Raw genomic sequence first — 23,875 nt, 5'->3', positions numbered from 1 at the left:
AAACCTCATTGGCCCAATAAACGCCTGTGACTGGGATCTTCACATGTCTATTAACTTCAATGTAAAACCAGCCTGCTGAAGTGGGGAATACAGCGAAGCGGCTAAAATGCCCCCAAATGCTAAATGTGCCGAGCCTTATATTGCAGGATGTATGAGGCACAGACAACATTGAGAAAGAAGCCATCCGCAGCCGCTCGGAGAGGATTTCCTCTTTGAATCACTCTTTATCAACCTTCCCTTGATGGTGCGGCTTGTTGTGTCTTGTATGGAGGGTAGGGCCGCTGCTGCCAGTCACCGTGAAGTGTGGAGGACGGCATTCAGGGAAGGGACACGGAGAACCCTATTGATTTTCCCCAGTGAATCTTCACTTCTTTGTTGGATCCACTCCTGTCTTCCCATTTGTCACTGCAGAGACCACAGTCGGATATTTGCTGACCGATTACGTCCTAATTACTTTTAGGATTGACTGATACAGGTTTAGGTGACTTTGAAAGCTTCAGAATGAGCGTTGTGTCTTGTTTGAGGAGTTCGGAAGTGAAGTAAGGACTTGTTCACACACGTTGTGAAGTACATGGGGCTGACCATTCACCACCACTGGGAATCTGAAATTAAAGAGGTTGCCTGGGATCAAGAAATAGGCCAACAGGACAAGGGGGTGCCATAAAATAAGAAAATGAGCATGTTAAATCCTTCTCCTCACTTGTGCACCCTGATTGTTGCTTTGGCTGCAGCCGATCGCACACACCAGTGCAGCCAATCACTGGCTTTGGTGGTCTTGTACCATAAACCAGTACCACTTTTATTACATAACGGCGTCTCCTCGTTGACGTTTTTTTTTTTTTTTATCCTAAACATTTCTTTTAATTCATAATGGAATCCAGCAGAAAGATCCCAGACATACAAAGTCAGAAGTGAGATTCCATACACTACAATAGGAGCCCCATAATTACGGAGCTAGACTATGCCCATGCTCATAAGACTTTTCTGAAAATACAGAATGCAAACAAGGGCATATGATCAGGGGAACTGCTAGTGGGACATTCCTCCAGAATTGGTCCAAGCAGTGTAACGAGAACAAAATAAAGCACCATGCCTCATCAGAAAGACCACAAAAGTACATTTTACTACATTATGCTGCTCTCAGATCAAAGGGGTTATTTGGGACTTGGGGGTTTTATATTCCTACGGTGCTATGACCTTGCGATCTACCTGACAGTTCTGCCCCTGCCAAGATCTCTCCTGGCTCAGGGTGCGACTCTCCTACTTCTTTTGACCACACATCAACAGATCAGCTCTTCTTCTATCGATGAGGTGTCACTGCCAACATAATAATGAATGACAGCTGGCTCCCTGCAATTAGTAAGCGGGGAGCCGGCTGTCAATCAGCACGACATCTGCAGTGATGCCCCATCAATAGATCAGAAAAGGAGGAGCTGCTTTTTCAACGTCTTGTCACCAGACGCAAAAGACTCTCAATCAGGAGTGGTCCGTCACCGCACTGAGCCGGGACAGATCTTCACAGGGCAGAGCAGGCAGGTAGTTAGCAACTACTTGCTCATAAGTTCTTAGCCCAACAGGAAACAAAAAAGCAAAACGACAAACTTAGGACCCAGGTAACCCTGTAAGTAGCAAAATCCTGGTGACAGAGAGCCCCTTTAACCGGTAGGGATGGCGTGTATAGCCGCTGAGCAAACCGCTTTCAGCCCCTGGGCTTGTGAATGGCTGACTACTTGTGGTGTTCCGTTCATTATACATGTGACAAGAAGTTTGAAAACTTCCTCCAATTCAGTCTTGGATATATAAAACAATGTCACAAGTGTTCAGGTCCCATGAATGCCGGGTGAACGCAGCCGGTTATGTCATTGTGTTGTGCCTGCAGCAAATCACATACGTCGTTCTCCTCGAAGACGTGGTAAGAAGACGTCTTAGCCTTATTCATTATGTAAGTGTGTCTTCACCCTGCGCTATTGCTGCTCTTATATAAGGAGGCGCTGTGAGAAGATGGTATAGTGCCAGTGTCTGGTCACGTCTCAGGACGGATTGTGTAAGGTAGAGGATTAACAAACTGGTCAATGGTCATAAAATCGGCTATAACCTTCATCATCATTCTAATACCCAGAATACTACATGTGCTCCAGACAAGCTGCGTCCTGATGTGGAGGGCAATGTCTGAGGCCACACGTGGTGACATATTGGTGTCCACGGTATCAGACCACCAAAGATGGTCTCTTTTTCTGTATTGTCAGGGGGTGGTACCCTTTTCATTTGGTGATTTTATAGCGTACAATAGTGATAACTGCTGTGTAATGTGTTAATGGAAGATGCGGGGGAGGGGAAGGTTTATAGTAAATGTCGGAATAAGCAAAACTGCACAAAGCAATGTACAGATACAAACACCGGAAGCCATAATAGCTGGCTTTCACTTTGTATGGGCAGTTTGGGGAATTTCTCCATTATTCTGCATAGTGGTACGAGGTATGGAGGCGAGCACAGACCCCCAGAAGTGACACATATGGTTGTACTTTTCTAGACCGATTTGTCGAGCTCTCCGCAGAAACAAACTATCTCATTCCGAATCCTCTCCTATAGCGAGCACACCCTGTTTAAATTAGGAAAGGTCACTCGAGGATATGCTTATAGATGAACAGTCGCCCAGCCGCTGCCTTATTGCCTCATGCGGACTCCGGCGAGGAGCAGAAGGGTATACTGAGAGATGCATGGAGTAATACTCAGGAGAAATAACCAATTCTGTCCTGTAGCTTTTACATTTTGTGAAAAAAACCCACACAAACTATAAAACCCTTGTTTAATTCGGTAAACCCACTAAAAGAATAGCGCTAATGTACAAGTCCGGTCACCGCACTGCTGTGTGACTACATTCCTGGTATCTGAAAATGACACCAAAAATCCGGTCTCAAACCTGCTCCCCCCACAGCCATGAAGTCTGATGGCGGAGTCTTCCTTTCTAATCACTCCAGCTAATCTAATTGGCCTTAGGCTGGATTCACATGTTGCTGCCTCTGTGGTTTTTTGTGTTTTTTAATTTATTTATTTTTTGCACACATGGAAAAAAACACAATCACTATCACCTGCAAGAAAAAGTAATGTAAACTTACAAGTGTAAACTTTATATTCTAAATATAATACGCAGTACATATGTATCATATAATAATCTTCATGTGTGATCTAGGAGACTGTCTTATGCTAAACTGTGTTTGTGCACATAGGATCCATTACATGGACTGACCCGCAGCACAATATAACCAATAGGCAGACCAAAGTAACCAATGCGCATAGGCGTAGACTGCTCAGTGCGCATAGGCGTAGACTGCTCAGTGCGCATAGGCGTAGACTGCTCAGTGCGCATAGGCGTAGACTGCTCAGTGCGCATAGGCGTAGACTGCTCAGTGCGCATAGGCGTAGACTGCTCAGTGCGCATAGGCGTAGACTGCTCAGTGCGCATAGGCGTAGACTGCTCAGTGCGCATAGGCGTAGACTGCTCAGTGCGCATAGGCGTAGACTGCTCAGTGCGCATAGGCGTAGACTGCTCAGTGCGCATAGGCGTAGACTGCTCAGTGCGCATAGGCGTAGACTGCTCAGTGCGCATAGGACGCTCAGTGATCATTAGGCGTAGGTCGCTCAGTGCGCATAGGCGTAGAGTGCCGAGGGTGCGCATAGGCGTAGAGTGCCGAGGGTGCGCATAGGCGTAGAGTGCCGAGGGTGCGCATAGGCGTAGAGTGCCGAGGGTGCGCATAGGCGTAGAGTGCCGAGGGTGCGCATAGGCGTAGAGTGCCGAGGGTGCGCATAGGCGTAGAGTGCCGAGGGTGCGCATAGGCGTAGAGTGCCGAGGGTGCGCATAGGCGTCCATGGTTCTCAGCAGTGTGAATCCCTTTAACACAGGACAGTTCAACACTGAGAGCGATTTTTTTTTTTTGTTTATTTTTTATTTTTTTTTTTATTATTATTATTATTATTATGCTGCACAATAGATGATTTTCTCCAATTTTATGTTTTTTTGTTCTCTGGGTAATTGGCAGCCTTTTTACAATGCAAAATAATTGTGAAATGAGTGATTTTAGTATCCCTCGTTCGTTATTTTGTAGTGTAAATATCCCTTCAGCCTTATTATTGTTGTTGTTATGTTCAATGTATTTTGTCCTAAAATTTGGCAGTGTTTTTCCCCCATATGACAATCTTTTTAGAGTAGAATTTCCTGTTGTCAGGCATATTACCAGCACTGGTAATCTTTAGTATTGAAGTATCTAATTGGTGTATACAAATCTGAAGCGGGATCTGCCTGACATGGCCTGTTGTGATTGGTGAGTCCTGTTATCAGCTGTGTATATAGAGGTGTTATCTGTCATCTTGTCTCTGCTGATAATGAGCTTGCTGAAACCTCGCTGTAATATAGCCCCAGTGACAAGTGTAAAAATTGCAAGATTGCTAATTTTTGTTTTTAAGTCAAGATGGTGGTGTGGGGGGAAAAACGCCAACAATCTTGAAAAGATAGGTGTAACACAAAATCCTGGTTCACACAATGATCATTGTGCCTCTACAGAAAAATAAGTATACCATACAGTATATATTGTTTTGCAGGTTCTAGAGTGTCTATCTTTGTAAGTGCGTGGGCCCAACCGTGGCCACAGACAGGACAGAGGTAGCCTTAGGGGTACTTCTCACATAGCGAGATCGCTGCTGAGTCACGGTTTTTGTGACGCAGCAGTGACCTCATTAGTGATCTTGCTCTGTGTGACACTGAGCAGCGATCTGGCCCCTGCTGTGAAATCGCTGATCTTACACACAGTGCTGGTTCATTTTTTGGATGTTGCTCTCCCGCTGTGAAGCACACATTGCTGTGTTTGACAGCGAGAGAGCAACAATCTGAATGTGCAGGGAGCCGGCTTCTGGCAGCCTGCGGTAAGCTGTAACCAAGGTAAATATCGGGTAACCAAGCGAAATGCTTTGCTTGGTTACCCGATATTTACCCTGGCTACTAGCGTCCGACGCTCCCAGGCTGCCAGTAGCGGCTCCCTGCACACGTAGCCGGAGTACACATCGGGTAAATAAGCACAGCGGTTTGCTTATTAACCCGATGTGTACTCTGGCTACGAGTGCAGGGAGCCAGCGCTAAGCGGTGTGCACTGGTAACCAAGGTAAATATTGGGTAACCAAGCGCTTGGTTACCCAATATTTACCTTAGTTACCAAGCACAGCTTCGCTTCCATGCGTCGCTGGGGGCTGATCACTAGTCGCTGGTGAGATCTGCCTGATTGACAGCTCACCAGCGACCATGTAGCGACGCACCAGCGATCCTGACCAGGTCAGATCACTGGAGCGTCGCTAAAGTGTGACGGTACACTAAGTCACCCTTTTTTTTTTTGTCAGAAGGTTATTCCCATTTATTGGGGGCTATTTTCACAGTTCAAGCCCTTAACTCAATAAATGTGTGCCCTCAGCATTTCCTGCTGAAAGAAGATGCCGTATTTCAGGCCTTTCTTTTCACTGAGGGGTCAGATACTTGCCCTTTGCCCTTTCCTTTTTGAGCTCTAGGGTCGACCTCTACTGTTGAGAGAAAGTTGTCTTTCTATATTTCTTTGGACTGAAGCATTTGTTATTCTTAAGCCAGCTTTACACCTTACAATTAGGTCTGCGATCTCGTATGCGATGTGACACGCCCAGGTCGCATATGCGATCTAATGAGATTGCACGTAGGTCGTTCATTTTCTGTCACACGTGCGTTAGTAGCCTATGTTAAATTGGTCAATTTTGTGTGCGATCCTTTAGATCATGTGTTCTGTGACGTATGCATTGGGCACCCTTTTTTTTTTTTTATTTACTGACTTGCCAAGCGTGTGTAATGTGTAGGGATGCGTTTTTACTATGTCATCTGCCATTCAGCTCTGCTACATGGCCGCTGACAGCAGACACAGACAGCCATGTAGCAGCGGTGAATGGTAGTTCACAGCAGACACAGACAGAGCCGCACTGTCAGAATGAACTCGGGTGAACCTCACCCGACTTCATTGTCATGCTGCGGCTCTGTCTGTGTCGTGTCCTGATTAGCGGTCACCAGTGAAGACTCACCAGTGACCGCTAAACTCCTGAGTAAGTGAATTGAGCAGCCCCCTCTCTCATATACTCACCGATCCCCGATCCCTGGCGCTGCACGGCATTCACACTGCTCCGGCGGCTTTTACTGTTTTGAAAAAGCCGGCCGCCCATTAAACAATCTCCTATTCCCTGCTTTCCCCGCCCACCGGCGCCTATGATTGGTTACAGTGAGACACGCCCCCACGCTGAGTGACAGGTGTCACACTGCACCCAATCACAGCAGCCGGTGGGCGTGTCTACACTGTGTAGTGAAATAAATAATTAAATAATTAAAAAAAACGGCGTGCGGTCCCCCTAATTTTAAAACCAGCCAGATAAAGCCATACGGCTGAAGGCTGGTATTCTCAGGATGGGGAGCTCCACGTTATGGGGAGCCCCCCACCCTAACAATATCAGCCAACAGCCGCCCAGAATTGCCGCATACATTATATGCGACAGTTCTGGGACTGTACCCGGCTCTTCCCGATTTGCCCTGGTGCGTTGGCAAATCGGGGTAATAAGGAGTTATTGGCAGCCCATAGCTGCCAATAAGTCCTAGATTAATCATGTCAGGCGTCTATGAGACACCCTCCATGATTAATCTGTAAATTACAGTAAATAAACACACGCCCGAAAAAATCCTTTATTAGAAATAAAACACACAAACACATTCCCTGGTTCACCACTTTAATCTGCCCCAAAAAGCCCTCCATGTCCGGCGTACTCCACAGTCCTCCAGCGTCGCATCCAGCGCTGCTGCATGGAGGTGACCAGAGCTGCAGCAGACACAGCCGCTCCGGTCACCTCCACGCAGCTAATGAAGACAGCCGCACTATCGGCTGAGCTGTCAGTGAGGTTACCTGCTGTCACTGGATCCAGCGGTGGATGCAGCGGTGGCCGCGGGTAACCTCAGTGACAGATCAGCTGATCGCGCTACTCACCTCAGTTGCTGACCGGAGCGGCGGTGAGTAGCGCGATCAGCTGATCTGTCACTGAGGTTACCCGCGGCCACCGCTGCATCCACCGCTGGATCCAGTGACAGCGGGTAACCTCACTGACAGCTCAGCCGATAGCGCGGCTGTCTTCATTAGCTGCGTGGAGGTGACCGGAGCGGCTGTGTCTGCTGCAGCTCTGGTCACCTCCATGCAGCAGCGCTGGATGCGACGCTGGAGGACTGTGGAGTACGCCAGACATGGAGGGCTTTTTGGGGCAGATTAAAGTGGTGAACCAGGGAATGTGTTTTATTTCTAATAAAGGATTTTTTCGGGCGTGTATTTATTTACTGTCACTTACAGATTAATCATGGAGGGTGTCTCATAGACGCCTGACATGATTAATCTAGGATTTAGTGGCAGCTATGGGCTGCCAATAACTCCTTATTACCCCGATTTGCCAACGCACCAGGGCAAATCGGGAAGAGCCGGGTACAGTCCCAGAACTGTCGCATATAATGTATGCGGCAATTCTGGGCGGCTGTTGGCTGATATTGTTAGGGTGGGGGGCTCCCCATAACGTGGAGCTCCCCATCCTGAGAATACCAGCCTTCAGCCGTATGGCTTTATCTGGCTGGTTTTAAAATTGGGGGGGACCGCACGCCGTTTTTTTTAATTATTTAATTATTTATTTCACTGCACAGTGTAGACACGCCCACCGGCTGCTGTGATTGGGTGCAGTGTGACACCTGTCACTCAGCGTGGGGGCGTGTCTCACTGTAACCAATCATAGGCGCCGGTGGGCGGGGAAAGTAGGGAATAGGAGATTGTTTAATGGGCGGCCGGCTTTTTCAAAACAGTAAAAGCCGCCGGAGCAGTGTGAACGCCGTGCAGCGCCGGGGATCGGTGAGTATATGAGAGAGGGGGATAGACTGACATGGACAGAGAGAGAGGACAGAGATAGTGACGGACTGACAGAGATTAGTGACTGACAGACATTGTGAGGCGCTTCAGAACGCAGCTTTTCAGCTGCGCTCTGAAGCAGACCTTTTTTAAGCTGCGGTGCAGAGCGCACACCTGCGCACATAGCCTCAGACATCAAAATCGTATGAGGGATGTCACACGTTACAATTCACTAGTTTCGTACTACCAAACGTCCAATGTATGAGGAATAAACGACGTGTATGCGATCACCGTATTTTCGTTCAATATCGATCGCATGTAGGTTTCACACGCAAATACATCACGAACGATGCCGGATGTGCGTCACTTACAACTTGACCCCGACGACGGATTGAAAGATCTATTGAACTGTGTAAAGCAGGCTTTACATGCTCAGCCTTGTGCTGAGCAAAAGGTTTCTTTTCTGTTTCTTGGAAGGATTTGGGGGGTTTCCTATGAGCCGGGTAAGTTTGTTGTTGACCAGTTTGTTAGATTTTTGGCAGCTCCATACTGGGCAGAGTGCAGGGAGGTAGACCCTACAGAAGCCGTCCGTCTGAGAGCAGTGATGATCGGGGTCAGACCTACTGACTGATTCGGATTTCTATGCTCAGCATTTCCATCAGCATGGTGCTGTAAAATCTCATTTCTAGATGTAATGGTTTTTTTTTGTTTTTTTTTTTTTTTTTTAATTACTGGTATATTATAATGTGCAATTGGGTAACTAAAGGATCCCTCAAGCAGATTTCTTAATTTTTTTTCCCCCTCTGGTAATGTGCCTTAGTCAGTCTTTCCCTTCCTAATTGGTGTCAATAATTATGGTGGGAATACTTCATATTAACCATAAACACTGCTAAAGCAATGTACAGCTCTATTTTCTGATTAGAATCGGTGCACTACTTGTCTGTTCCCCTGCCGAGGATCGGCTGAAGGCCATTTGTTATACAGTATCTGCTGAAAACCAGCATTCAAGGATCCCTACTGGGGAAACCTGGCATTAGGTTTTCTCGTGGTATTCTTAAAGGGGCTGTTCAGTGTCTCTCACCTTCACATTACAAAAAGATCTGGATAAGATGTCAGAATGGGCAGATACTTGGCAAATGAGATTTAATGTTGATAAATGTAAAGTAATGCACCTAGGACGGAGTAATCCTATAGCTGCGTATACATTAAATGGAAGTAAACTCGGGACTACAGAACAGGAGAAGGACTTGGGTATTCTCATTACAAATAAGCTGAGCAGCAGCACTCAATGTCAAGCAGCAGCTGCTAAAGCAAACAAGATTTTAGGGTGTATAAAAAGAGAGATTAGATCCCGTGATCACAACGTATTGTTACCCCTCTATAAATCACTTGTAAGGCCACATCTGGAATACGGGATCCAGTTTTGGGCTCCACATTTTAAAAAGGACATTCAGAAGTTAGAGGCAGTTCAAAGGCGGGCAACTAGACTACTACAAGGAATGGAAGGCCTCACATATGATGAGAGGTTGAAAAAGTTAGATATGTTTAGCTTATAAATGAGATCTCCTCTGAGACGTCTTTTTTATGTATAAATACATGTGTGGTCAATATAAAGGACTGGCACATGACTTATTTCTTCCAAAGACAATACTAAGGACCAGGGGGCATTCACTGCGAGTGGAAGAAAAGCGATTCTGGCAGCTAAATAGGAAAGGGTTCTTTACAGTTAGAGCAGTCAGACTGTGGAATACACTACCACAAGAGGTAGCAATGGCAGATACTATAACAGCTTTTAAAAAAGGGCTGGATGATTTCCTCAGTACACACAACATTGTTGGTTATAAATGACTTAGTGACCAAATGTAGAACTGGTGGAGGAAGGTTGAACTAGATGGACCTAGGTCTTTTTCAACCTATGTAACTATGTAACATTGGGGGCAACTGTGCTGGCTGCTTGCCAAGTCTCGCGCATAAGCCGCAGGTATCATATAGCCGTCCTATTATGTATTATAGGGCGCCTGCACAAAACCTGAGAAATGTCTGACAAGACACCATATCGGCATCCTCATCAACCCAGGCACTTTCTGCAGGACTTAGGCTGGTTTCACACTACGTCTTTTTAACATCCGTTGAAAACGTTTTTTTAACGGAAGTACGGATCCTGTGCAAATCCGTTTTCATGTCAATGCATTTTCAATGGACTCGCGTCCACCTGCGTTTGCGTGCGTTTGCGTCCGTTAGACGCAGGATCCGTCCTTTTGCGTTATTTTAACATGTTTCAAAAACGCAACATGTAGCGTTTTTGAGCTCCGTCCAAATACTGCAAATTGCTGGATCCTGACTATAACGCACGCAAACGCAGGTGAACGCTGCATGCTGATAGACAGGATCCTGCTTTTGGACTGAGCATGCCCAGTCAGTCTCTCTCTCTCTCTCTCTCTCTCTCTCTCTCTCTCTCTCTCTCTCTCCTCCCACCAGCTGCACACACTCGTAACCAAGATAAATATCGGGTATCCAAGGCCGATGTTTACCTTGGTTACCAGCGTCTGCAGCTGTCAGAAGCCTCCTCCCAGTCTAGTTCCCCTCACTCACGATCACATGACTCCAGTGCAGGATCCTGCAAAATAACATATGCGTTTGCATACGTTATTTGCTGTAAAAGCAGGATCCGTACTTCCGTTAAAAAAACGTTTTCAACGGATGTTAAAAAGACGTAGTGTGAAACCAGCCTTAGCGACCATCTCATATTCATGGGGAGCTCCTGAATGTCCACTGGTGGCAGATATTTGGAGGGTGACGGGGGTCGATTGTAGCTGAAGGGGAGGGGTGACGGGGCTCCATGGCAGAGGGGGCAGGGGGGTTACGGGGTCGATGGCAGGGGGGGAGGGGACGTTTTGTTTAGTTGGTTATCAGCATGCCTCATACTATTGCTGTTAGGGGAGATGAGCCATGTTCAGGGGTGTCTGGTAATGGCTTACTCCCCTCTCCCCATGCCAAGCGCATGGGTAATGGTCGGAATTCAGCCTACATGTTTAGGGAGGGTACAGGAGAGTCTGGTTGGTTAGCCGGAATCTGATCTGTAAGTAAGAGGATGTTATGAGATTTCATTATCAGCTGATTATATATATATATATATATATATATATATATATATATATATATATATATATATATATATATATATATATATACACATTATATATAATATATATATATTATATATAATATATATATTATATATTATATATAATATGACACACTTATGTATTGTGTGTGTATATATGTGTATATTACACTACAGTTCAAAATTTAGGGTCACTTAGATATCTCCTTATTTTTGAAAGGAAAGCAATTTTTTTTTCAGTGAAGCTAACATTAAATTAAACAGAAATCCCCTCTATACAGTGTTAATGTGGTAAATGACTATTCTAGCTGCAAACGTCTGATTTTGAATGCAACATCTTCATAGGTGTATAGAGGCCCATTTCTAACAACCACCACTCCAGTGTTCTAATGGTACATTGTGTTTGCTAACTGTTAGAAGGCTAATGGATGTTTAGAAATCCCTTGAAAACCCTTGTGCAAGTATGTTAGCACAGCTGAAAACCGTTTTGCTGATTCGAGAAGCTATAAAATTGACCTGCCTTTGAGCTAGTTGAGAATCTGGAGCATTACATTTGTTGGTTCCATTAAACGCTCAAAATAGCCAGAAAAAGAGAACTTCCATGTGAAACTCGACAGTCTATTCTTGTTCTTAGAAATGAAGGATATTCCATGCTAGAAATTGCCAAGAAACTGAAGATTTCGTGCAACGGTGTGTACTACTCCCTTCAGAGGAGAGCACAAACAGGCTCTAACCAGAGTAGAAAGAGAAGTGGGAGGCCCCGCTGCAGAACTGAGCAACAAGACAAGTACATTAGAGTCTCTAGTTTGAGAAATCAATGCCTCACAGGTCCTCAACTGGCAACTTCATTAAATAGTACCCGCAAAATGCCAGTGTCAACGTCTACAGTGAAGAGGCGACTCTGGGATGCTGGCCTTCAGGGCGGAGTGGCAAAGAAAAAGCCATATCTGAGACTGGCTAATAAAGGAAAAGATTAATATAGGCAAAAGAACAGACATTGGACAGAGGAAAATTGGAAAAAAGTGTCATGGACAGACAAATCGAAGTTTGAGGTGTTTGGATCATACAGAAGAACATTTGTGAGACGCAGAACTACTGAAAAGATGCTGGAAGAGTCCCTGACACCATCTGTCAAGCATGGTGGAGGTAATGTGATGGTCTGGGGTTGCTTTGGTGTTGGTAAAGTGGCAGATTTGTACGATGTAAAAGGGATTTTGAATAAGGCTAGGTTCACATTTCCGTTGTTTTGCATCAGTCACATGCGTTGCTTGACGCATGTGACTAATGCGTTGTACAACAGATGACAAAGAACAGAATTCATTGTCAGACTCCGTTGTGTGTGGGGGCGGAGTGCGAGGGGGGGGCAGAGCCGAGCAGGGCCGTGGCGCTGAGGACGTCGGTGCCGCAGGGATTGCAGGGCTGGGGACGTGTGTGTGTGTGTGTGTTTTTGCTTGGTTACCCGATATTTACCTTGGTTACCAGCGTACACCGCTTAGCACTGGCTCCCTGCACAAGTAACCAGTGTAAATATTGGGTAACTAACCAAAGTGCATTACTTAGTAACCTGATGTGTATCCTGATTACGTGTGCAGGGAGCCAGAGAGAGCATGCGCAGCAAAATCCTACAGATTGCGCTGCTCAAAAAAACGTTACAGGCTGCGTTCCTTCCGCCCCGCGGTCAGTCGTTCCACGACTGATCAGTCGGGCGGAGGGTGCAACGCAGCATCATCAGTCACAATCCGCCGCTCATACAAGTTTATGGGAACAACGGAATCCGCCAAACTGATTCCGTTGTTTACCAGAGCAGCGGATTGTGACTGATACAATTTAACAGAAGTGTGAACCTAGCCTAAAGGCCCAGTCACACTAAACAACTTACCAGCGATCCCAACAACGATACAACCTGATAGGGATCGCTGGTAAGTTGCTAGGTCGCTGGTGAGATGTCACACTAAGCGACGCTCCAGCGATCCCACCAGCAACCTGACCTGGCAGGGATCGCTGGAGCGTCGCTACACGTGGAAGCATGCTGCAGTTGGTAACTAAGGTAAATATCGGGTAACCAACCCGATATTTACCTTGGTTACCAGCGGTTAATTACCCGATGTGTACTCTGCTACGTGTGCAGGCAGCAGGAGCTGGCTTCTGCGGACGCTGGTAACCACGGTAAACATCGGGTAACCAAGAAGCCCTTTCCGTGGTTACCCGATATTTACCTTCGTTACCAGCGTCCGCTGCTCTCACACTGCCAGTGTCGGCTCCCTGTTCACTGCACACATAGCCACAGTACACATCGGGTTAATTACCCAATGTGTACTGCAGCTACATGTGCACAGAGCAGGAGCCGGCACTGACAGTTCAGAGCGGCGGACGCTGGTAACAAAGGTAAATATCGGGTAACCAAGGAAAGGGCTTCTTGGTTTACCGTGGTTACCAGCGTCCGCAGAAGCCGGCTCCCTGCACATTCAGTTGTTGCTCTGTCGCTGTCACACACAGCGATCTGTGCTTCACAGCGGGAGAGCAACAACTAAAAAATGGCCCAGGACATTCAGCAACAACCAGCGACCTCACAGCAGGGGCCAGGTTGTTGCTGGATGTCACACACAGCAACATCGCTAGCAAGTTGTGCGTCAGCAGCGATGTTGCTAGTGATGTTGCTTAGTGTGACGGTACCTTAAGGAAGGCTATTACTCCATTTTGCAACGCCATGCCATACCCTGTGGACAGCGCTTGATTGGAGCCAATTTAATCCTACAACAGGACAATGACCCAAAGCGCACCTCCAAATTATGCATGAACTATGTAGAATACCAGCTGCCTTCCTGTTCCCGATCTGTAATGGAGTGGCCAGCCCAGTCACTGGATCTCAACCCTATTGAGCTGTTGTGGGAGCAGCTTGACCGTATGGTTCGCAAAATGTGCCCATCAAGCCACTCCAACTTGTGGGAGGGGGGGAAGCATGGGGTGAAATATCTCCAGATTACCGCAGAAAATTAACAGCCAGAATATATATATATATATATATATATATATATATATATATATATATATATATATATATATATATTATATATATAATATGTCAATAAGGTTTTCCCTCTTTTTATCTTAGGTGGGTGATTACTCTATGCTTACTGCTCCTTCTGAGCTGATTGATATGGTACAGCACAGCCTTCCTTTACCACGAAATGTTTGGCACTGCCATGGGGTCCATGCGGCTCCCAGCTGGTGATAATGGAACACCTACATTGAGGCTATTTTGAAGAGCCCTGTGGAACCCAATTACCGTAGTACTTTTATTTAATGGTGAACTCTCCAAGTTCTGTAGAACCAGGAGCTCTATTTGAGTAAACATCTGAAAAGTTCAAAGTATGTAATGATGAGGGATGTGCCATCGCTTTGTCAGAATGAGGTCAAGGAGAAGGCGCTGCACTAAAAAAACTAAACTCATGCATTTTTAAATAGTATTATAGCTCCACAATCCTGTCTGTGAAAATCAAGACCCAAATCTTTTAAAGCGTTGGAAATGAGAGTTGACGTCACCTAGGCAGTTCAGTCAAGGGTAATTATAGATCGCATGAGAATAGCTCGTCTGCGGAATAGGATTTACTTCGGCTCACAAATACCTGCTTTGTTTCATTGTAAGCAGCCCCCACACACAGAAACCCACCCCCACAGCATTTTGTAAGTTTAGCCGTATGAGTACAACACCGCTAGTGACCAGTAATGTTGTCTCTTGGGCAAATCACTGAAATAGTTCTGGAACGGTTATATGCATGGCCTCCGTACTATGGAGGGATCTATATGGACAACATGGAGTGGGGCGGCGGGTGGAATTTTCCACTCATTTCTATTTTAGTTCTTATAACTTTCAGCTTCTATACTCCTTTTTTTTTTTTTTTTTCCTCAACTCCCTCTTTCTGAATAGCGAGCTTTGTGCCCTGTCCGAGCTGCTTTCACTTTCCAACTTTTGTGAAAAGCAAAACACTCCACCCAAAAAAGTGTGATATGTGTTTTCCAGGACTGAAATGGTATTCCCGGCTATGAAACTGAAGTGACAAGTCACTGACCATGTGGAGTAAGACGTCATGTCGGGTGCACAGTAGGCGCTGGCTCCCCGCGTGATGCTGATGTTTGAGGATTACGCTTTATAACCCAATAGTATGGCATTTTGCCTCTTAATTGGGCCTTTATCCTCTTCTTTGGCAGGTGAACCCGATCCATTTATCAGGTGGTCTGCAATGTAATAACTGCGTTTCCCCTGAAAGTAAGATCTACCCCGAATTTATGCCCGAGCATGATTTTACAGTATGCTTGAAATATAAGCCCTAGGTATGTCATTTCCCCTCAGTACTGTGCATTAGAAGCGGTCATACTATACCAGTATAGAGCGAGACCGGTCTGTTTTAACACTATCTTTATTTGCTGGTCTTGTACTGAAAAAGCGTGGTGACATTTGGTTTCTACTACGTGCACCAGGCTCGGAGATCAGCGTCTGATAGTGTGAATTATTGACACGTTTAGCTGTAAGTGCTATATTCAGGATCCGTGGAGTGCCTCGCTCTGCGGTCAGCCCTGACCTCATTTATCATGCTAAATATGTTTTTGATCCAGTAATCAGCTTTCCCTGCTAATCTGGAACTGTGATGTGTCCGGCGTAATGGGTGGACTGCTGGAAGTCCCAAGCATGGCACCAGGTGTGCGCTAAATCACACTGGGGTGATTAGAGGAGCCATTTGTTTCAATAACACTAAATTTAGTCCTGTGCGTGGAACGGCACAAGCTCCAAGAGTCATCGGTGTGAGTGGAGGGCTATTCTTAGGCCTTGTTATCCGTACAATATACCTGGGTGTGCGAGGGTGTACATTTATACAGAAGTCCCAGCCCTGCCAGCCGTAATATCGTGCCCTATGTAACTAAGGGGCACCCGGTGTGACCTTCCCAAATAATAATAGTGGCTGCAGCAGAATTAATCTGTGTTGCTCAAGTTCCTGTCTATTGTGACCAAAGGGCCCCAATCCCCCGTAGTATTGGGGGGGGGGGGGGGGTGGAATCAAAAATTGTATAAAGAAAAAAGTGCAAATACTAAAGCTGCTAAAAAGGTATTTGACAAAAGTGGAGAAGTAACTATGATCAGTCGGGGCCACAAACAGAAGTGACTCTTCCAGCTACATTTCTTTTATTGGCGCACACCAGAACTAGGAATGGAAGCCCACCGTTGCCATATTGCAGTGCCTCAGCCACTTGGTGTTGAGAAGCTCTTCTGATCATCAGTAAGTCAGCCGATTTATGCTTCCAGATATAGCTTGTCATTAAGGCCCTGTTCACTCTGCAAGGATTTTTTTTTTCTTTTAAATATGTACACTGGGATGTATTCGTTTAAGCAGAAAATTGTAAGAAAATATCTTGCGCTCCTCCAGGAGACACACACAAGGATCCCGCAAAAGATGGCGCACAGATACTCCTGGCCGATTTCCAAATGAATAGCCTGGAAATACGAAGAAAAAGGTTGTGGTCCAGCACCAGTGCCGTCTGTAACAACTTCAATTCATTGACTCCAATAAAATCACATAAAAAGCAAACTTGATTAGTGAAACCCATGGTCTATGCATTTCCAGCCCATTAATGGTCTTTAACCAGAGCACTGATTGTTGTTAAAATGCAAACCATAAAGTTGAACAGACGGAAGACATCATTGTGTGAGTACCCCCTCCTATGCGTCTACTAAGCAAGAAATGCGAAAACCCATACATCCACAGAATAGTCAATCATGGAGTAAAGCAGGATTCGGGATCACGGAAATATTAATGGAACAGACTTCAGACACTGTGACCTTCTATCTTTTCTCCTAATATGCACTATGTGTGCTACAGTCGCGAAGATGCCTTTCGCAGTATGTGTGTATATGTATATGTGTGTGTATATATATATATATATATATATATATATATATATATATATATATAATTATAAATATTTTATATATACACACATATACACGCATGTAAGTGTGTGTGTGTGTGTGTATATATATATATATATATATATATATATATATGTAAGTGTGTGTATGTATATATATGTGTGTGTAGATATATATATATATATATATATATATATATATATATATATATATATATATATATATATATATATATATATATATATATATATATATATATATATATATATATATATATATATATATATATATATATATATATATATATATATATATATATATATATAGATATAGATGGATAGATATATGCATGTATGTGTGTGTATATATATATACATACACACACACACACTACATATACACACAGATGTCCTGAGGGTTGATTGCGCTGGGACGCAACATTTTTCTTTCACAGATAGGACTCTGTTGAAAAAAAATTAAAAAAAATATCACAAGATGCATTTCTTTTGCATACAGCAGTGTCCTCAACCTCTCTGACCTTGAGAGCCACATCCGGCTCCTGCCACCCTCACCTTAGTGGCACCCAGAGCCCCCATTACCAGAAAGCCAAAACTGTTCCCCAGAAAATGCACCGAGGCAGTATACAAAGATCCATGGGTTCCTACCTTATTACATTTAGATCTGCTTTTCTGTGTGGGGTTATTAATAAGTCATCTAGAGACCTGCTCCCCCATTGCTGTTTGCTAGCTCCGGTGCTTAAGCACCAAGCTGGCAGACAGTTGCGAGCCACACATCATGGGCCCACGAGCCACAGGTTTGGGACTCCTGGCATACAGCATGAGAAACCTCAAATGCATACCGCTGGGTGAGGCTTCTCTCATTCAATAGGTGGTCTATAGATCCATTTAATGGAGCTTTCCTGATTTTTTTTCTCCAACCCAGTGTGAAACCAGTTCAAGTGTGGCTTAAGTATGAAAATTGGAGACCACTTGGTCTTCTATACAGATAAAACATTCCTAAAAATGTGTTTTTCCTTTGAAACCCTTAATAAACACTTGCTGTTACAAGCACACTACTTGGTAATCACTCCTTGGCTGATGGGTCTTCTACTTTTCCGTCAGATAAGTGTATCCTGAGGCTGCTTCATGCTTGAACTCCTCCATGTAATTTTGACATTCCTTTAATCTGGCATCCTTTTGGAAAACCCAATGAGCCATCCTGACTAGAATAGTCATTGTGATGGGACTGGAGAGTTGGATGGAGAATTTATCCCTATTATCTTCACATCTGTACAAGATCTTGAGATCGGCTGTAGAGTGACGAGCAATGAATATTCTTTTAAAGCTATCAAGTTCTCATCTATGTTCTCCATCTCCAATAGACCTCCAATGCAGCTTTCCCATCAATGTAGGATGAATGTCTCTCACTTGTAAAAACACAGAAAATAAACGAAGATGAAATCCTAAATTTATGTTGTGAATTTCTACATGCTTGGTGCTCACTACTACCTATGATTAGGAGCCAGATCATACATGGTAACGCTGTGTGTAGCTAGTGTATGTAGACAGAAGATACCTTGTGTAGAAGCGTATGAGCCCATGTTGAAGGCCACATATAAACAAAGTTCAGAAAACTGATATATTTCTTTTTTTTTTTCTTTTGACTTATTTGGATACAGCTATCATATAATTTGGAGAAGGCTTTCTTCTCTATTTTCCATCCAGATTTAGACCATGTGCTGTACTGGGCACCTATAGTCGGGCATGCTTTGGCCTACAATTATGAATGTACTATAAATACATAAATGTGGCAGCTTTGTATAGGCTTGCTAACACGACTCCTCAGATGCGGCATTGACATAAGCCATTACCCTCTGCTGTGCCCGTTTGGAAAGCTCCAGGCATATAGGTCACATGTATCCATAGGCCGACATTTACCCAACAGAGGCAAAAAAAATATCCTTTTGGTCAGCTGTACATTAGTATACCTTTTCTCCGCTGTATGGCATACCACAGCCGGCTTTACCATCTCCACATAGGAGCCTATGGGTGATGAATGTTTTATGCTACTATCCGGTGGCTTTCATTGGGAAATCTTCACTGTTACTGTGAAATTGACCCAAACACCTCTATTTCTGCTCTAAAGATAATATAATAATGATGGAATGTGTCCTTCTTAAAGGCAACCAAACATCAGGATTTTCATGTATAAAGTGCAGCCAGTGCAGTACTGGCATTATCAGGCACAGGCTGTACATACCATTAGTTGGCAGCTCGGGTGTTTAGGCTGTGAAATTCAACTTTATAAAGTTTGAAAATTCATGCACTTTTTCATTGACGTGTGCACCTCGCTGCTAATGTCCGGGCGGGTTATGCAAGTGTATCCCCACCCCGCCTCCCCCTCCACCTATTCCTCCCTCTCACTGGCCGTATGTAAATTTCTAATCTTCAGTTACACGGCGTCAGTTAGCGCCTGCGCATAGCGCTCATAATCGGCGCCATGTTTCTGAAGCCCACAGTATTATGGTGCATGAGAGGGCGGCGCATGCGCCCTCGCTTCTTCAGATCTGTTGTGACTGTGGGAGCGCGCGCGGTGTCACAACAGGACTGGAGAACAGCTGATCTTACCCCGATTAGCTGCGGCAGACGTCTCCTACGATATCGTCTGCTGCAGCTAATCGGTAAGATCAGCTGTGCTCCAGTCCTGTTGTGACACCGCGCGCTCCCGCGGTCACAACAGATCTGAAGAAGCGAGGGCGCATGCACCGCCCTCTCATGCACCATAATACTGTGGGCTTCAGAAACACGGCGCCGGAGATGAGCGCTATGTGCAGGCGCTAACTGACGCCGTGTAACTGAAGATTAGAAATTTACATACGGCCAGTGAGAGAGAGGAATAGGCGGCGGGGGGCGGGGATACACGTGCATAACCCGCCCGGACATTAGCAGCGAGGAGCACACGTCAATCAAAAAGTGCATGAATTTTCAAACTTTATAAAGTTGAATTTCACAGCCTAAACACCCGAGCTGCCAACTAATGGTATGTACACACTGTGCCTGATAATGCCAGTACTGCACTTACTGCACCTTATACACGAAAAACCTGATGTTTGGTTCCCTTTAAAAGGAACCTGTCAGGTGCAATATGCACCCAGACCCACGAGCAGTTCTGGGTGCATGTTGCTAATCTCTGCCTAACCTATCCCTGTATACACTCGCATAGATAAAGAGATCTTTAGAAAAAGTATTTCTAAAGATCTTTTATCGTATGCTAATAAGCGAGGGGACTAGTCCCCTGGGCGTTAGTTTCCCTGGCTAATCTGCTCTATTAGCATGTTCGTACGCCCCTGTGGGTGTGATAACATGCTAATGAATACGCAGCGTCAGAGGATGATCTCACTCACCTCTCCGCCTCCATCGCGTCCGACGCTGGATTTAGTCTCAGTGCGTATGACCCCGGAGTTTCGGTTATGCGCACTACTTCAGTTTGAAGCCAGTACACCCGGCTTCATAGTGCGCATGACTGGATCTCTCTTCTTTTGACCAATAGGGATTGTATTATGGCAATCTTGGCCATGCACAGTTATGTAAGATGAAAACAAATTAACACGACTGTTCATCGGGCAGAATTTAACACCAAATTCTTGTATGAGCTGACCAGACAGGCGGTCATCATTTAGAAATTAGACCATGTATAAAGTCTTCATCTGATAGTCGCCAGTCCACTGGCAATCTTTCTGAAAGGATGTTCTCAGGAAGATAGAACAATCTTCACTCCTGGTCATTGAGCAACTTTTGTCTCTTTGGGTACTTTCACACTTGCGTTGTTTTCCTTCCGTTACAATCCGCCCTTTTGGAAAACAGTGGAATCCGTTAACGGATTCCGCTGTTTCCCATAGACTTGTATGGTTGACGGATTGTACCAAAAGGATCTGCGTTGCTTCCGCCCAGCGGGAGGAACGCAGCATGTAACGTTGTTTTGAGCAGCGGAATCCTCTGGATTTCACTGCGCATACTCTTCTTCTTTTTTTTTTTTTTTTAAATTACAAACTTTATTTTGGCTCGCGGTGGCCGAACGTTCAGCTGAGCGCCCGGGCCGTCGGCAAGTGACAGCGCTCAGCTGATCACCCGGCGTCCGGCTGCAGGGAGCGATCAGCTGATCACCCGGCGGCCGGGAAGTGACAGCGCTCAGCTGATCGTTCACAATAGTCTGTTGCCGGTAAAACTGTAAAAAAAAAAAAAGAAAAAAAAAAAAAATCAAAACGGATTCCGTTGTTTTGCAGCATCCGTTGCATCTGTTGTGCCACTATATGCAACACATCCGTTGCATCCGTCACACAACGCAATGCAACGGATACCGTTTAACGTAAGTGTGAAACTAGCCTTTACGACAAGTAAGGACTAAAATATGAGTTACTTCATCTTAAAAAAAGATCATGCTGTAGATGATCAGTTGCTCAACGTGTGTGCAATGGTTACCCTTTATCTGAGCCTTGGCAAGCTTTCTCCTTTGTAATGTGCATATGTTGGGAGCTCACAATGTATGTTCCCATTCCGCACTGTAATGACGGCCAGCCTTTGAGGAGGGTGTGCTAATAAGTGGTTATTCTGGGAGTGTGAGGGATCGGTGATTGTTTTGGGTTGGGCAGATCTCCTAAGGCCAGATGTTTCCTTCTTTATGCCGCTCTCTATTTGCATACTAACAAATAAACAAACAATAACTTCTATAAATTGTCCAATTTTCCTTGTGTTCCTTGCCCTACCTACGTAGCTCTTTAGCGTATGTAGAACTTTGCTGTATGAATAGTATTTGCTTTTTCCCATTATTTCATTTTTGATTGTCTTTAAGAAGTTTCTTTGACCTTGGGTTTGAGCTGACTGGCAATATGCCAAAAAGATCCAATGTGTAAAGAGCGAACATCTGTCCGTGAAATCTTTCTGTGGGAATGATTTGTGCAATCACCAGGAAATCTGGCGAGCAATGGTCAGAGCATGTGAAGATCCAGAATTCCCGCTATGGCTTTGGTATCTGGGGACACTGCAGTTTCTCACAAATTGTGTAGTTGATGGATTATATTTGTTACTGATCCATGTGCCCTTAATTGTTAGTCATACATTTAACTATTCGTTCAGAAATGATTTTAATGGTGGTTCTTCCTTTCATGTATCTACAGCTTTGGAAAGCGATCTGCAGGAAGCTTCAGGCGTGGCTGTGAATGCATTGTCTTGGAGCCCTCCGAAATGATTGTGGTAAGTCTGCTCTAAACCTCTTACTGGGCTCGCTGTTTACTCACTGGCTTGTTTTCCTGGGATATATACACAGTATTAGTTGATAATTTGTGGATGGGTGTGGACTAGGGCCTACAATGTTGGCATTCCTGAAGGAGTAATCAGACCACTTCCTTCCTCAGGGTAAGACATTCACAATGGCCCTTGTTCTATTCATTGTAAAAATGTTCAAATGAGTCGGGACCCATATTAACCCATTCTGTGTCACTGGAGATAACCAATTCAGTAGAGGTATGGGAAGAGTGGTTCTATATTTTAGATATAAAAACTTAAAGGGAGTAGGAAATCAACAAATCGGGTTTAAAATGTCACATTATTTGCAGCTGTCTAATTCTTGAAGTACTACTGCAGCGTTTTTTTTTAGTGCTGGAATAGTGCTGTATATAAGAGCCCAGGCCGCTGTGTAGAACGAAAAAATTACTTTATAATACTCCCCGAACGGTCGGTTCTGTGCAGATGGGTCAAATGGGTGTCTCCGTTCTCTGCGTGCGGCGCCTCCTCTTTCAGCCATCTTTGTCCTCCTTCTGAAGCCGGGGTGCATGACGCGTCCTACATCATGCACACGCGCTGGCATTGAGGTCCTGCGCAGTACTTTGATCTGCCCTGAGCAGGCACCAATAATGGCGCCAAGTATGCTGACTCTACATGACAAAATATATAGTCACCTTTTGAGTGCCAGGGTAGAAGGTCACTTTAAGCAAGAGGGTTGTTGGCACAAGTCGTCCACCACTTTTATTATTTATTTTGCCAGAAATTACCACAGATTGTGCAAGTCTACATCTGCTCATAGCAGCTAAAGATTTCAATTTCTGGCATAAGAAAAGCCAAAAATTTGCCAAATTTGTTAGTGGACAAGCACCTTTTTTGATTTTTTTTGTTTTGTGGATTAAGACAGATGTCTGAAAAATTAGGCTTGGGGAAATCTGCCCTAACAGTCAGACAACTTTGCAAATCTGCCCTTATGTCAGGTAGCTTGGGAAATGTGCCCTAACGTGAGGCGGTTTGGGAAATGTGCCCTAACGTGAGGCGGCTTGGGAAATGTGCCCTAACGTGAGGCGGCTTGGGAAATGTGCCCTAACGTGAGGCGGCTTGGGAAATGTGCCCTAACGTGAGGCGGCTTGGGAAATGTGCCCTAAAAAGTTTTTTTGTTGAGCTATTTATTATTGTCATATTTATTTTGGCACAGGAAATGATGTTTCTGATGTCTAGTAATCGGTCTTCTTCAGGCTGTGACAGGACAGTGGTCTCCTAGCCTGGTTATGTCCCTCCATATATAGGGGGCAGGATGGTGTAATTATTGATTAGAGCTGCATCCTCTTATCTGACACATTTAGTGTCTGTAATATTATGTGCGGATAGAGCTTTTGGGGAGTATTTTGGAGCAGACCCTCTCCAAAAATTGCATAAAAAAGATTGAAAGACTTTCCTTCCAATGTTAATCCTCTTGGCTGTTTTTATGATTTTGGGGGGTGTTAATAATTGCATTTATCTCCTTTGGAACAATCCTGATGGGGTCTGCTCCAGAGAGCGTTTCCAGAAGGGTCTTCTGCCTCCGTCTGCATATAGCCTATGATCTCGTTTGATGTGTATGTTGGAGAGAGCGGCTCTTGTGTGT

At 44.8% G+C, this 23,875-nt stretch overlaps 1 protein-coding gene across 9 annotated transcripts in view; it reads left to right on the top strand.

The window, feature by feature from the left end:
- The window catches only part of RAPGEF2 (Rap guanine nucleotide exchange factor 2), a 288,204-nt gene that overhangs the window by 168,478 nt on the left and 95,851 nt on the right, over window positions 1–23,875 (top strand). For all 9 annotated transcript variants that reach the window (XM_075347428.1, XM_075347417.1, XM_075347422.1 and 6 more), the window contains one exon: window positions 22,146–22,221. In XM_075347428.1, coding sequence (XP_075203543.1) covers window positions 22,146–22,221 — 76 coding nt within the window. The remainder of the gene's footprint in view (window positions 1–22,145; window positions 22,222–23,875) is intronic.

The sequence above is a fragment of the Anomaloglossus baeobatrachus genome, chromosome 1 (genome assembly GCF_048569485.1).
Source record: "Anomaloglossus baeobatrachus isolate aAnoBae1 chromosome 1, aAnoBae1.hap1, whole genome shotgun sequence".
In the NCBI taxonomy this organism is placed as follows: Eukaryota; Metazoa; Chordata; class Amphibia; order Anura; family Aromobatidae; genus Anomaloglossus; species Anomaloglossus baeobatrachus.
This window is presented reverse-complemented; position numbering and strand designations above follow the sequence as displayed.